At 42.7% G+C, this 13,364-nt stretch overlaps 1 protein-coding gene across 3 annotated transcripts in view; it reads left to right on the plus strand.

The window, feature by feature from the left end:
• The first annotated feature begins 1,474 nt into the window (after positions 1-1,474).
• The window catches only part of B3GNTL1 (UDP-GlcNAc:betaGal beta-1,3-N-acetylglucosaminyltransferase like 1), a 125,932-nt gene continuing 114,042 nt past the window's right edge, over positions 1,475-13,364 (plus strand). For all 3 annotated transcript variants that reach the window (XR_003506762.1, XM_027517762.1, XM_027517761.1), the window contains exons 1-3: positions 1,475-1,556; positions 3,144-3,260; positions 3,361-3,460. Coding sequence is in view for 2 of the 3 variants with exons in the window: in XM_027517762.1 (XP_027373563.1) it covers positions 1,494-1,556; positions 3,144-3,260; positions 3,361-3,460 (280 nt within the window). In the remaining variant the exon portion in view is untranslated. The remainder of the gene's footprint in view (positions 1,557-3,143; positions 3,261-3,360; positions 3,461-13,364) is intronic.

The following is a 13,364-nucleotide window of genomic DNA, read 5'->3' on the forward strand; positions in this document are numbered from 1 at the left end:
GACAGGATGCTTGCTTGGTGGCCTTGCAGTGTGGGCTGTAGGGAAACATCCAGCGGCTGGCTTTAAAGCTTGACTTCACTCTTCATGGGCACGCCCAGGGCAGACACATTCTGACTCTGGGTCCGGTGTGGTCAAGCCTAGACCTCTTTACTGCCTACACCCACCTCATAAAAGGGCTTTTAAATTTTGGAGGCCCTGGCAGTTGGCACTGGGTTTTCTGAATATAACCAGGATTTGCCAAGAGTCTGCAGAAACAACATTTAAAAATAAAGAAAACTGTCACTCATGGGGTGAGCCAACAGTGACAAGAGCTTTGGGAGACCTGCATCACTTCCTCTCCAGAGGCCCATGACTTTGTCACCTCCTCATCCTCCCCTATGTTCATGTCCCTCATGGTGGGGGGGTGGATGGGGGTGGGTTGGTGTCAGGCCTCATAGCCTGGCCCCTCTGTTGAGAATCTTCCTACCATGAAGAGAAGAATCTAAACGTCACCCCACCCCCATCCCCAGCCAAATCCTGCACTTTTGAAGTGCCTCTTGGCACTCTGAATGTTTGCAAAAAGCAGACTCTAGCCAAATTTTTATTAGGGGGAAGGCAGTGAAAAGCAAACTTCTGGCAGCAGGAGATGTACAGGAAGCAAGACAGGAGCAGCCAAGCCCAACTCTGATAGCATGTGCTGTGGAGTGGAGGTGCCAGACGCCGTGGGGACCCCTTATCTCTTCCTCCCACTGATTACTGAGACAGTCGAGCTCCAAAGCCCACAGTACGATCTGGAAGTTACAATGTGACTTTTTACCGAGTCCCTTAAAATGGAACTATTCCTAACATACCAACCCTTGGAGCACACCAGGTCCTTGGAAACAAATCCTCAGCTTGCTTTTTTCCCATTGTAGATAAGGATGCATTTTTCACTCATCTGGCCTAAGCGTTCCAATTTTTACAACAGGCTTTGAAAACACTGATGCAATTTAAGGAACAATGACATTTGAAGCAGTGCTTGCAAGACATGAAACAGCAGTTTGGCTTTGTCATAATTGCTGGTTTGTCGAATGATTTGCATTCAACGTTAGTTTGGGTGGTGAAGGTTATGAAGTTGTGCTCACTGACCCAGATGGGTCGGGACGCCCGCGTGACAGCCGGTGCACTCGGGCGCCGCTCAGGCGCCCCGTCCCCCGAGCAGGGAAGCAGTCACCTGCTCTTCATATAGAACCTTTCCATGTCAGATGGCGCAGAGTCTTCCCACCAACCCCACCTCCTGCACAACCCAGGCACTCCAGTAACACAAGTGTCCCTGAGGACAGAGGAGCTGAATAGCTCTCTCGGGAGCCCTCCAGCCCGACTAGACCGCTCCTCTCCACCGCCCGCGGGTCCCCGCTTGATCGGCGTCCCTCTGCGCCAATCGGAGGCGCTCGGCCTCGGTCCCGCCTCCCGGCGAGCCGCCCGCGCAGGCGCTGTAGCCCGAGGTGGGCGGGGCAGCCCGAGGAGCGCGCGCCATGCAGGCCAGGGGGTCCCCAGCCGCCCGGGCGATGGGCCCGGCTCGCGCCCCCGCCCAAGTGGTAGGTGCCCGGCTGGCGGGGGTGGGGTGTGGGAGGGCGCCCTGCCCCTCCCCGGCCCTCCCCGCCCCTCTGCTCCAGTTCAGGTCCCAGTCTCTCAGACTCCCGCTTCCCCTCATCCGCTCCTCACGTCACACCTCGGTCCCCCTCACCTCCATCCTTCGACTCTCCGCCCCTTCTCTCTTTTCACCTCCATCCCTCTTCCCTCCATCCTCTTCTTCTCCGCCCTGCTCCATCCCTCCATCCGTCTCCCCTCCGTCTTCCCGGTCTCCGTTTCACACACTACCACCACCTCTTCTCTTGGGCAGCCTGTGAGGATTTCCGCCCAAATAAACGTTTAAGCACCAACAAGCGTGCGGACAGAGTAATCCAGGCTCATCTTTGGCAGAAATTCACATTATCTTTTGTATTGTAGATCTTGAGAACAGTAAAAATATTCTCTCCTTTTTTCCTTTAAAAAATAATTCCAAAGTAAATATGTAAGTAAGTTAGGGAGCTACTTTTGTGGATAACATAAATCTAGGAAGGGAATAACACTGTTGAATTAGATCTTCAGAGTAAAGAACTTGCCTTGACAGAACTGTATTTTCAGTACTTTTATCTGTGAGCTTTTCATAACCATATAAAGATTTAGCATTTAAAACTCCTATCTATGCTTTGTATAGATGTATTTGCACATGTGTATGCATATATGCATACGTACACACTCACTTGAATGACCTGTGTTTCTGTTTTCTTGTTTAGAAATATGTCCACTCTTCTTTAAGGTATAAACTCAAGAGTGGGGACTGACTGTAACTTCTATTTTCGTACCCAAAGTCTGTATTGCTTAATGTGGCAGTATACAGAAGATAAATCCTGTAATCAGTTGTTTTGTTGGCACTCAGGTTTCACTGTTTTTACTTTACACACTTCAGAAATGTTTGCTTTATGTGGGCCCTGTGAGAAGAGGATAGTGCCAAAGTGTCCTGGAAAACTGAATAGAGCAAAGGAAGAGAGTGCTGGAGGCAGGTTACCTCCCTCTTCCCCAATGTGTGTATTAGTTGCTCAGTAGTGTCTGACTCTTTGGGACCCCAGGGACTGTAGCCCTCCAGGCTCCTTTGTCTATGGAATTCTCCAGGCAAGAATACTGAAGTGTAGGGGGGGGTACTTAAAAGGGTTTCTTTGTTGCAGTTCCTCCAACATCATGGTTTACTGAAAATGCTTATTTCATGAGTGGGTTCAAAGATACACAGATGCTTGTTTCAACCAAAATGATGATGTTTCTGACCACTGATTGGGAACCACATGAATTTGCCATTGAATTGGGAACATTTTTGATGCCTTTCAGATTTTGTTTCCTTTTTAAAAGCAACCAGAAAGACCAATTCAGGGAAATCTAAGACAACAAATCTTGAGAGGAGGCGTAGGCACCTTTTGTTTGTCAGGTGGTACTCTCCCTGGAATCCTTATTCTGGGTTGTTCTGTAAGTCATGTCTCGAGCTTGGAAAATGAGCATTGTGCAGATGGTAATGGGGAAGTAAATTAGAGTCTTGGAAAGAGAATTCAGTTTCCACACTTGTTTCTCAATTCATTTGTTTTGAATTCCAGTCTGTTATCCTCCCGGTCCATGACGCTGAACCGTGGTTGGACGAATGCTTGGGGTCGGTTTTGCAGCAGGACTTTGAAGGCTCCATGGAGCTCTCCATTTTTAATGATGCCAGTAAGGTATTTACAAACTTCCTGTTGGTCATTTAGCCTTAGTGTAAGTCACCTCTGACCGTTTGGAGGAAAGTTTCCTGACCTGCCGACCTCCTCGTACTTTCAGGACAAGTCCATGACTATCATCGAAAAATGGAAAAAGAAGCTGGAAGGTTCCGGCATCCTCGTGGTCATTGGAGGGCATGATTCTCCTTCTCCCCGAGGAGGTCAGTAACCGTGTTTAGTTTATTATTCTTATCAACTTATGTACTTAAATAGTTTCCTGTTGTTTAAATCTTGGTGAAAAGTACGCTAAGTAACATTGGAGTGTACCACTTATTAAGGACCCGGTAGGCCTGGCTTTCTTGTGCTTCAGTAAGGATTTGTGTACGACCTCTGCTCATTCTTGTTTTTACTTTTTACTTTGTATTGGGGTATAGCCGATTAACAATGTTGAGATACTTTCAGGTGAAGAGTGAAGGGACTCAGCCATACACATACGTGTATCCGTTTTCCCCCATACTCCCTTCCCATCCATGCTGCCACATAACGTTGAAACCCTGCTCATTCCTTACTTATTTAGCCTAACAGAAAGCCCTTAAGTGTTTTTATTCCTGGTGTGATTGGTCGTTATTGATCATTTCTAATTCTTTTTTTTTTTTTGGCTCTACTGGGTCTTTGTTGCTGTGCGTGGACTTTCTCTATTTGTGACCATCAGGGGCTGCTCTTTGCGGTGTACCGGCTTCTCACTGCAGAGGCTTCACTTGTGGAGTATAGGCTCTAGAGCACACGGGCTTTAGTAACTGTGGTCTGTGGGCCCTAGAGCATGGGCTCAGTAGTTGTGGCCCATGGGCTTAGTTGCCCCTCGGCATTTGGGATCTTCCCAGACCAGGGATCAAACCAGTGTCCCCTGCATTTCTAGGCGGATTCTTAACCACTGAACCATCAGGGGAAAAAAAGTGAAAGTTGCTCAGTTGCCTCCAGCTCTTTTCGACCTCATGGACTGTAGCCCACCAGGTTCCTCTGTCCATGGAGTTCTCCAGGCAAGAACACTGGAGTGGGTAGCCATTCCCTTCTCCAGGGGATCTTCATAAACCCAGGGATTGAACCCAGGTCTCCCACATTGCGGGTGGACTCTTTACCATCTGAGCCACTAGGAAGACCTGGACCACCAGGGAAGGCCCCTCTAATTCTTAAAATCCTTTTCTTGTGACATTAGATTTGTTTTTGTCCATTTAAAAAACAATATTCTTGAAGAATCAGCTTTTGGTTTCATTGATTGTTTATATTGTTTTTCTTTTTCCTATTTTGTCTGTTTTCTATTTCCACTCTGAATTGCATGATTTTCTTTTTTTCTGCTTACTTTGGGTTTAATTTATTCTTTTTTGGAATTCTTAAGGTGAAAGCTGAGGTCACTGGTTTGAGACCTTTCTCATTTTCCAAAACAGACATTTAGTGATATAAACTGCCCCCTAAGTATTGCATTAACATCCCACAAATTCTGATATATTGTGTTTTAATTTCATTCAGCTGCAAAATATCTTCTAATTGCTTCCTTTGATTTTTTATTTGATTTATGGATTATTTGAAGTAGAGTATTTAGTTTCCAAATATTTGAGGGATTTTCCAGATATCTTTATGTTATTTATTTCTTATTTTAATTCCTCTGACGTAAGAGAACATACTTTTTTGATGTGAATCTTTTAAGTTTAGTAAGATTTACTTTACAGTCCAGGATAAAGCCTATCTCGGCAAATGTTCTGCGTGCACTTGAGAAGGTTGTGTATTTGCTGGTGTTGGGTGGAGTTCTCTGTAAACACAAATCCAGTTGAACACAGTCTTGTTTAAATCTTCTGTATCCTTGCTGATGCAAGGTCTGCTTGTTTTATCAGTTACTGAGAGGGGGTATTGAAATCTCCAACTCTAATTGTAGATTTATTATTCTTTCTTGCTGTTCTATCATTTTTGGCTTTATGCATTTTAAATTTTACTCTGTTAAAATTTGAGACTGTTGTGAAGAATTGACCCCTCCATCATTATGAATAACCCTCCTAATCTCTGGTAATGTTCTTTGCTCTGAAATGTACTTTGTTTGCTATTAATTTAACTGCTCTGGCTTTATTTTGACTAGTGTTAGCATAGTGTATCTTTTCCATCATTTTTCCCCTTAACCCATTCCTGTGTTTATATTTAAAGGATGCCCCCTTCGTTATAGATTCTTGTAGGGGCTTCCCAGGTGGCGCTAGTGGTAAAGAATCTGCCTGCTAACGTAGGAGATTGAAGAGCCATGAGTTAGATCCCTGGGTCAGGAAGATCCCCTAGAGGAGGGCATGGCAATGCACTCCAGTATTCTTGCCTGGAGAATCCCATGGCCAGAGGAGCCTGGCGGGCTACAGTCCATAGGGTCACAAAGAGTCAGGCATGACTGAAGCGACTTAGCATACACACACACGTAGACAGCATATGATCATGCTTTTTAAATCCAGTCTGACAATCTCTGCCTTTTAACTGGGATGTTTGCATTAGATACATGTACTGTGATTATTGATGTGGTTAGATCTGAGTCTCTCTTCTTGCTATTATTTTGTTAGTCACATCTATTCTTCACTCCATTTTCCTCTTTTTCTGCCATTGTTTGGATTAATCAAGTATCTTTTATAACAATGTTATTGAAATATAATTTATACACCACGTAAGTCACCCATCAAAATGTATAATCAAGTTGTTTCTAAGTAGGTTCCCAGATGTGTGCAACCACCACCGCAGTCAATTTCAGAACATTTTCATCACCTCAAAAAGGAGCCCTGCGTCCTTTAGCTGTCACCCTCCATGCCCTATCCCCCCAGTTCCGTGCAACCATGGACTTACCTTCTGTCTATAGATTTGCCTATTTTGGACATTTCAGATAAACTGAATCATACAATACTTGTGATTTTTGTGACAGGTTTCTTTCATTTTTCAGTGTTTTTAAGGTTTCTGTTGAGGCATGTATTAGTACTTCATTCCTTTTTATGAGAGAATAATATTTAGTGGTATAGGTGTACCACATTTTGTTTATCCATTCACCAGTTGAGGCACATTTGGGTTGGTCTACTTTTAGGCTGTTGTAAAGCATGCTAGTGTAAACATTTGTGTATAAATTTTTGTTTGAACGCAGGTTTTCGGTTTCTTTGGGTATATACCTTGTAGTTGTATTGCTGGGTCATATTGTAATTCTTTGTTTTAACACGCTGAGGAACTGCTGAACTATTCTTCACGTCAGCTGCACCATTTTACAATGCCACCAGCCATGTATGAAGGTTCCAGTTTCTCCACATCCTCACAAACACTTCTTATTTTCTGGGTTTATTTTTGTTATGGCCATCCTAGTGGGTATGAAATGGTTTCTCACCTCATTGTAGTTTTTATTTGCTTTTCCCTTCTGACTAATGATATGGAACCTCTTTTTGTGTTTGTGTTGGCCATTTGTGTATCGTCTTTGGAGAAATGTCTATTCAAGTCATTTTAAAATTTGATTGTTTTTTTCTTGTTGAGCTACAAGTTCTTTACATATTCTGGATACTAGACTCTTATCAGATATATGATTTTCAGATATTTTCTTTGGGTTGGGCTGTCTTTAGGTTGTCTTCTCATTCTCCTGAGAATATCCTTTGATGCACAAAAATTATAATTTTGATGAAATCCAATTTATTTTTGGATTTCACCATGTACTTTTGGTGTCATATCTAAAAACTCATTGCCAAATCAAAGTCATGAAGATTTACTCCTTTGTTTTTTTCAAAGAATTTTATAATTTGAGCTTTTCTATGTAGGTCTTTGTTCCATTTTGAGTTCATTTTTTATATAGTGTAAAGTAAGTATAACTTCATTCCTTTGCATGTAGATGTTGAGTGGTTCTGACAGTATTGGTTTCAGACTATTCTGTCTTCATCAAAAGTCTTGGTACCCTTTGGAAAATCAGTTCAGTTCAGTTGCTCAGTCATGTCCAACTCTTTGCGACCCCATGGACTACAGCATGCCAGGCTTCCCTGTCCTTCGCCAACTCCTGGAGCTTACCCAAACTCATGTCCATGATGAGTTAGTGATGTCATCCAACCATCTCATCCTCTGTCATTCCCTTCTCCTCTTGTCTTCAATCTTTCCCAGCATCAGGGTCTTTTCAAATGAGTCAGTTCTTTGCATCAGGTGGTCAAAGTATTGGAGTTTCAGCTTCAGCATCAGTCCTTCCAATGAATATTCAGGACTGATTTCCTTTACAGTTGACTGGTTGGATCTCCTTGCAGTCCAAGGGACTCTCAAGATTCTTCTCCAACACCACAGTTCAAAAGCATCCATTCTTCAGCAGTCAGCTTTCTTTATAGTCCAACTCTCACATCCATGCATGACTATTGGGAAAAATGTAGCTTTTACTAGACGGACCTTTGTTGGCAAATAATGTCTCTGCTTTTTAATATGCTGTCTAGGTCGGTCATAACTTGTCTTCCAAGGAGCAAGCGTCTTTTAATTTCATGGCTGCAGTCACCATCTGCAGTGATTTTGGAGCCCCCCCCCCACCCAAATAAAGTCTGTCACTGTTTACATTGTTTCCCCATCTATTTGCCTTGAAGTCATGGGACCAGATGCCATGATCTTAGTTTTCTGAATGTTGAGTTTTAAGCCAACTTTTTACTTTCCTCTTTCACTTTCATCAAGAGGCTCTTTAGTTCTTTGAAAATTAGTTGCTGGAAATGAATGCAGTTTCTGGACTCTAAAGCCAGTAAGTATCACACTGCTTTGATTACTATAGCTTTGTGATAGGTTTTGATATTGGGAGGTATGAGTCTTTCAACTTTGTTTTCCTTTCTCAAAATTGTTTTACAATTTCATATGAACTTTGGGTGGGCTTCTCAGGTAGCACTAGTCATGAAGAACTCACCTGCCAATGCAGGAGACACGAGTTCGATCTCTGGGTCAGGAAGATTCCCTGGAGGAGGGCATGACAACCCACTCCAGTGTTCTTGCCTGGAGAATCCCATGGACAGAGGAGCCTGGCGGGTTACAGTCCATAGGGTCACAAAGAACTGGACACAACTGGAGTGAGTTAGCATGCACACATCCATGAACCTTAGGATCAGTTTTTCCATGTTTTTAAGAAGGACCATTAGAATTTTGATGGGGGATGGCTTTGAATCTGTAGATCTATTTGGTTTGTAGTATCACTTTGGAGCAGGAAATGGCAACCCACTCCAGTACTCCTGCTTGGAAAATTCCATGGATGGAGGAGCCTAGTTGGCTACAGTCCATGGGGTTGCAAAGAGTCAGACATGACTGAGCGACTTCACTTTCTTTCTTTTTGTAGTTCCTTTTGGAGAAGGAAATGGCAACCCACTCCAGTGTTCTTGCCTGGAGAATCCCATGGACAGAGGGGCCTGGTGGGCTACAGTCTATGGGGTTGCAAAGAGTTGGACACGACTAAGCAACTAACACACATCACTTTAACAGTAGTAAGACTTCCAGTTCGTGAACACAAGAGTGTCTTTCCTTAGGTCTTCTTCGATTTCTTTTATCAATGCTTTGTAACTTTCAAGGTACAAGTATTTCACCTCTTTCTTCAGCATTTGTTTTTTCATTGATCTTGTGAATGGAATTGTCTTTTTAATTTCCTTCTCAGATTGTTCATTGTTAGTGTAAAGGGAAACTGATTGTCCTGCGTGTTGATCTTGTATCCTGAAATTTTGCTGTACTTATTTATTAGCTCTAGAAGTTATTTTGTGTGTGAATTTTTAGGATTTTCTATATTTAAGAACATGTCATCTGCAACTGAAATAGTTTTACTTCTTCCTTTTTAATTGGATGGCTTATTTCTTTTTCTTGCCTAATTGCTCCAGCTAGAACTTGCAGTGTTTAGTAAGAATGGGGAGAGGAGACATCCTTATCTTGACCCTGATCTTAGGAGGAAAGTTTGTGGTGTTTCACCTTCGAGTATAATGTTAGCTGTGGATTTTTATAAATACGGATTTATAATCATGCTAAAGAAGTTACCTTCAATTGCTAGTTTGTTGACTGTGTTTTTCTTAATCAGGAAAGATTTTGTCCATCCTTTTTTCTATATCAGTTGAGATGATCATATAGGTTTTTTTCCTTCAATTCTATGAACGTGATATATTAACATCAATTGATTTCATATGATGAACTACCCTTGCATTACTGGAATAAATCCCACTGGGTCATAGTGTATAATCTTTCTAATATGCTGCTAGATTTAGTTTGCTAGTATTTTGTTGAAGAGTTCTATAAAGATTCATAAGGGATATTGGTACGTAGTTTTCTTTTCTTTGGATGTATCTGTCTGGCTATAGTATCAAAGTAAGCTGGCTTCATAGAATGAGTTAAGAAGTGTTTTCTTTTCTTCTTCTTTTTTATTTTTGGACGAGTTTGAGAAGGATTGTTGTTAATTCTCTAAATGTCTTGTAGAATTCATTAGTGAAACCATCTGATCCTAGCCTTTTTGTTGGGGGATTTTGATTACTGATTCAGCCTATGTTTTTGTTATAGGTTTGTTCAGATATTTTATTTCTTCTTGAATTAGTTTCGGTAGTGTGTTTATAGAAATTTGTCCTTTTCATCTAAGTTTCTAATTTGTTGGCATGTAGTTGTTCATAGTATTCAATTATAATCTTTTTAGGCTTCTGTTAAGTTTAGTAGTAATGTGCACACTTTTTTTGGGGCTGTGCTTCACAGCTTGTGGGATCAAACCCACACCCCCTGCAGTGGAAGGTGCAGAGTCAACCGCTGGGCCACCAGGGAAGTCCCCCCCGCTTTCATTTTTAACTTTAGTGATTTGAAGCATCTTTGTTCTTAGTGTCGCTAAAGATTTGTCAATGTTGTTGATCTTTTCAAAGAACCAACTTTTGGTTTCATTGAGTCTCACTTTTTTTTTTTTTAAGTCTCTATTTCGTTTTGTCTCTGCTCTGAACCTTTTATTATTTCTTTCCTTCTGCTAACTGTTTGTTTAGTTTGTTCTTCTTTTTCTAGTTCTGTAAGGTGTAAAGTTAGGTTGTTGATTTGAGATCTCTTATGTAGACACTTATAGCTATAAGTTTCCCTCTGAGCACTGATTTTGCAGCCTCCTATAAGTTTTGGTGTGCTGTATTTTTATTCTGGGCTTCTCTGGCAGCTCAGCTGGTAAAGAATCCACCTGCAGTGTAGGAGACCTTGGTTTGATTCCTGGGTTGAGAAGATCTCCTGGAGAAGGGATAGGATACCCACTCTAGTATTCTTGGGCTTTCCTGGTGGCTCAGACAGTAAAGAGTCCATCTGCAATGTGGGAGACCTGGGTTCGATCCCTGGGTGGGGAAGATCCCCTGGAGGAGGGCATGGCACCCCACTCCAGTATTCTTGCCTGGAGAATCCTCATAGACAGAGGAGCCTGGTGGCCTACAGTCCATGGGGTCACAAAGAGTCGGACACGACTGAAGCTACCAAGTACAGCGCGTTAGGTCTTTGAGCATGTGTATAATGGTTGCTTTGAGGTCTTCATTAAATCAAACACATGATGCTCTCACTGGAAGTTCCTGTGCCTTCTTTTCTTTGGTGTCTGGGTCTTGCTTTCCTGTTTCTTCACTTGTCTCCTAATTTTGTTAGAAACTGGACATAGTAGATAACATGTCCCAGGTTCTGGTTTCCCCTCCGTCTAGGGTTGTTACTCTTACTGACTTGTTTGCTTGTAAAGTGACTGCTTGAATAGTTTTAGTAAAGTCCGCTCCCCTGTGGCTGCAGTGTGAAACCTGTAATGCTCTGTCTCAGGAGTGCCATGCCGGGCGTGCCCATAGGCATCCTGAGGGGGCAGCGGTGTGGGCTGGCCTCTCTTTCCCTGACCACACCCAGCTGTCAAGCTCCACTGATTGCTGACTGCTTTACTGTTTTCAGTGATACCTAGGGGCATAAGAATAATTCAAGTGAATTCAAGCTCCTTCAAAGGAATAGTTCTTGAGGTCAGTGTTTAAAGTTTGTTCTGACACCGGGAGGGCTCTTCCCAGCTGTCTCTTACCAGTTTATGTTTGACAAACTAGTCGTCCCACAGCTTAACCTGTATTGTTGATGAATCTATCCGTCGCTCTTTGGAAGAAAAGCTGTGATTTCCTCTTCCAGCTGCCTTTACTTCTGTTTTGAGTGTACCCTAGGGCTTAAACTTCGCACCCTATTGCAAGTGAAGTAGGGGAAGGGCAGCAACCCTTTATCTCTCTTCATATGAACCCCCTACCCCACAAGCCAGGGCAAGGGCATTTGGGTCCCCAGTTTTCTTGGTGATACCACACCCAAGGTAGACAGAGCATACAGTGCAGCATGGGGGCTGGTGGGAAAAGGGGGTCCCACTTTTCGACTGCTCTTGCCTGGGCCTCACCCTCAGCAGCAGGTGCCTGGGGTCAAGACGAGAAATGTCGATGCCCGATCTCTTCCAGGAAAACAGCTTTTGACAGGCCAAGCAGAAGAGGGAAGCTTGTATTTTTGGCTATATCTGTCTAGGGTGGGTTTCCGCCTTAGGCGGAGGGAAGGAGCAGATCTCAGCTCAAATGTCTTGTTGTTGTTGTTCAGCCGCGCAGTTGTGTCCAACTCTTTGAGACCCGATGGACTGTAGCGTGGACTGCAGCCAGACTTCTCTGTCCTTCACCATCTTTTGGAGTTTGTTCAGACCCATGCCCATTGTCTTCAGTGATGGCATCCAGTCATCTCATCCTCTAACGCCCTCTTTTCCTGCCTTCGATCTTTGCCAGGATTCAGGCTCCTTTCCAGTAAGTCGGCTCTTTGCATCATGTGGTCACAGTATTGGAGCTTCAGCTTCAGCATCAGTACTTCCAGTGAATATTCAGGGTTGATTTCCTTTAGGATTGACTGTTTTGATCTCCTTGCAGTCCTAGAGACTCTCAAGAGTCTTCTCTAGCACCACAGTTCAAAAACATCAATTCTTTGGCACTCAGCTTTCTTTATAGTCCAACTCTCACATCCATGCATGACTACTGGAAAAACCATAGTTTTGACTAGATGGACTTTTGTTGGCAAAGTTATGTCTCTGCTTTTTTGTCTAGGTTGGTCATAGCTTTTCTTCCAAAGAGCAAGCGTCTTTTAGTTTCATGGTTGAAGTCACCATCCACAGAGATTTTGGAGCCCCAGAAAATAAAGCCTGTCACTGTTTCCCCATCTATTTGCCATGAAGTGGTGGGACTGGATGCCTCCATCTTCGTTTTTTGAATGTTGAGTTTTAAGCCAGCTTTTTCACTCTCCTCTTTTACCTTTATCAACAGGCTGTTTAGTTCCTGTTCCCTTTCTGCCATAAGGGTAGTGTCGTCTGCATATCTGAAGTTTTTGATATTACTATTATTGAGTTTTAGTAGATTTTCTTGAATAATTTTTTTTTTCATTTGCTTGGTGCCCTTAGGGCCATTTCCAGAGACTGTAAATGGTTGGGTTTTTAAAAATAAGTTTCACCAGTTTTGCTGGCAAGCAGCTGTGGAGCTCTGCTTACTATCATACCAGCTCCAATAAAAATTCCTTATGGTTCTTCTTCATCTTCTTTGTTGGCTTATTAGTTACAGTTCCCTTTTTTGCTGTTTTAATGGTTGATTTGAGTTTATAGTATATACAACTTAGCAAGTTCAATCCCTCAAATGTGTGTAGAACTTCATGTATAGTGTGAGAACTGGACAGTGCACGTCCATTTCTCCCTTCCTACCTTTTTTGAGGCTGTTGTCATGCATTCTGCTTTTACATGTGCTGTAGACCCCACAAATGCTGGTATTAACTTAGTTTAAACAGTCAATCATTTTTTTAAGGGATTGAAATAATAAGAAAGAAAATTACTCATTTACTCATTAATTATGGTTTTCAGTGCTCTTCATTTCTTTGAATTGAACCAGATGCCCATCTGCTTTTCCTTCTGCCTGAAGGACTTTTCAAAACATTTCTTGCAGTGATGGTCTGCTGGCAATGAATTCTTACACCTTTCGTATGTCTTTATCTGGTGCATTTGAGTGTTGGCTGGTGAATCCTGTGATGAAGAAATTTCATCACAAGCTTTATTATCCTTCCTTTAGTCCATGAGAAGGAAATGGCAGCCCACTCCAGTACTCTTGCCTGGAAAATCCCATGGATGGA

This window comes from Bos indicus x Bos taurus, chromosome 19 (genome assembly GCF_003369695.1).
Source record: "Bos indicus x Bos taurus breed Angus x Brahman F1 hybrid chromosome 19, Bos_hybrid_MaternalHap_v2.0, whole genome shotgun sequence".
NCBI lineage: Eukaryota > Metazoa > Chordata > Mammalia > Artiodactyla > Bovidae > Bos > Bos indicus x Bos taurus.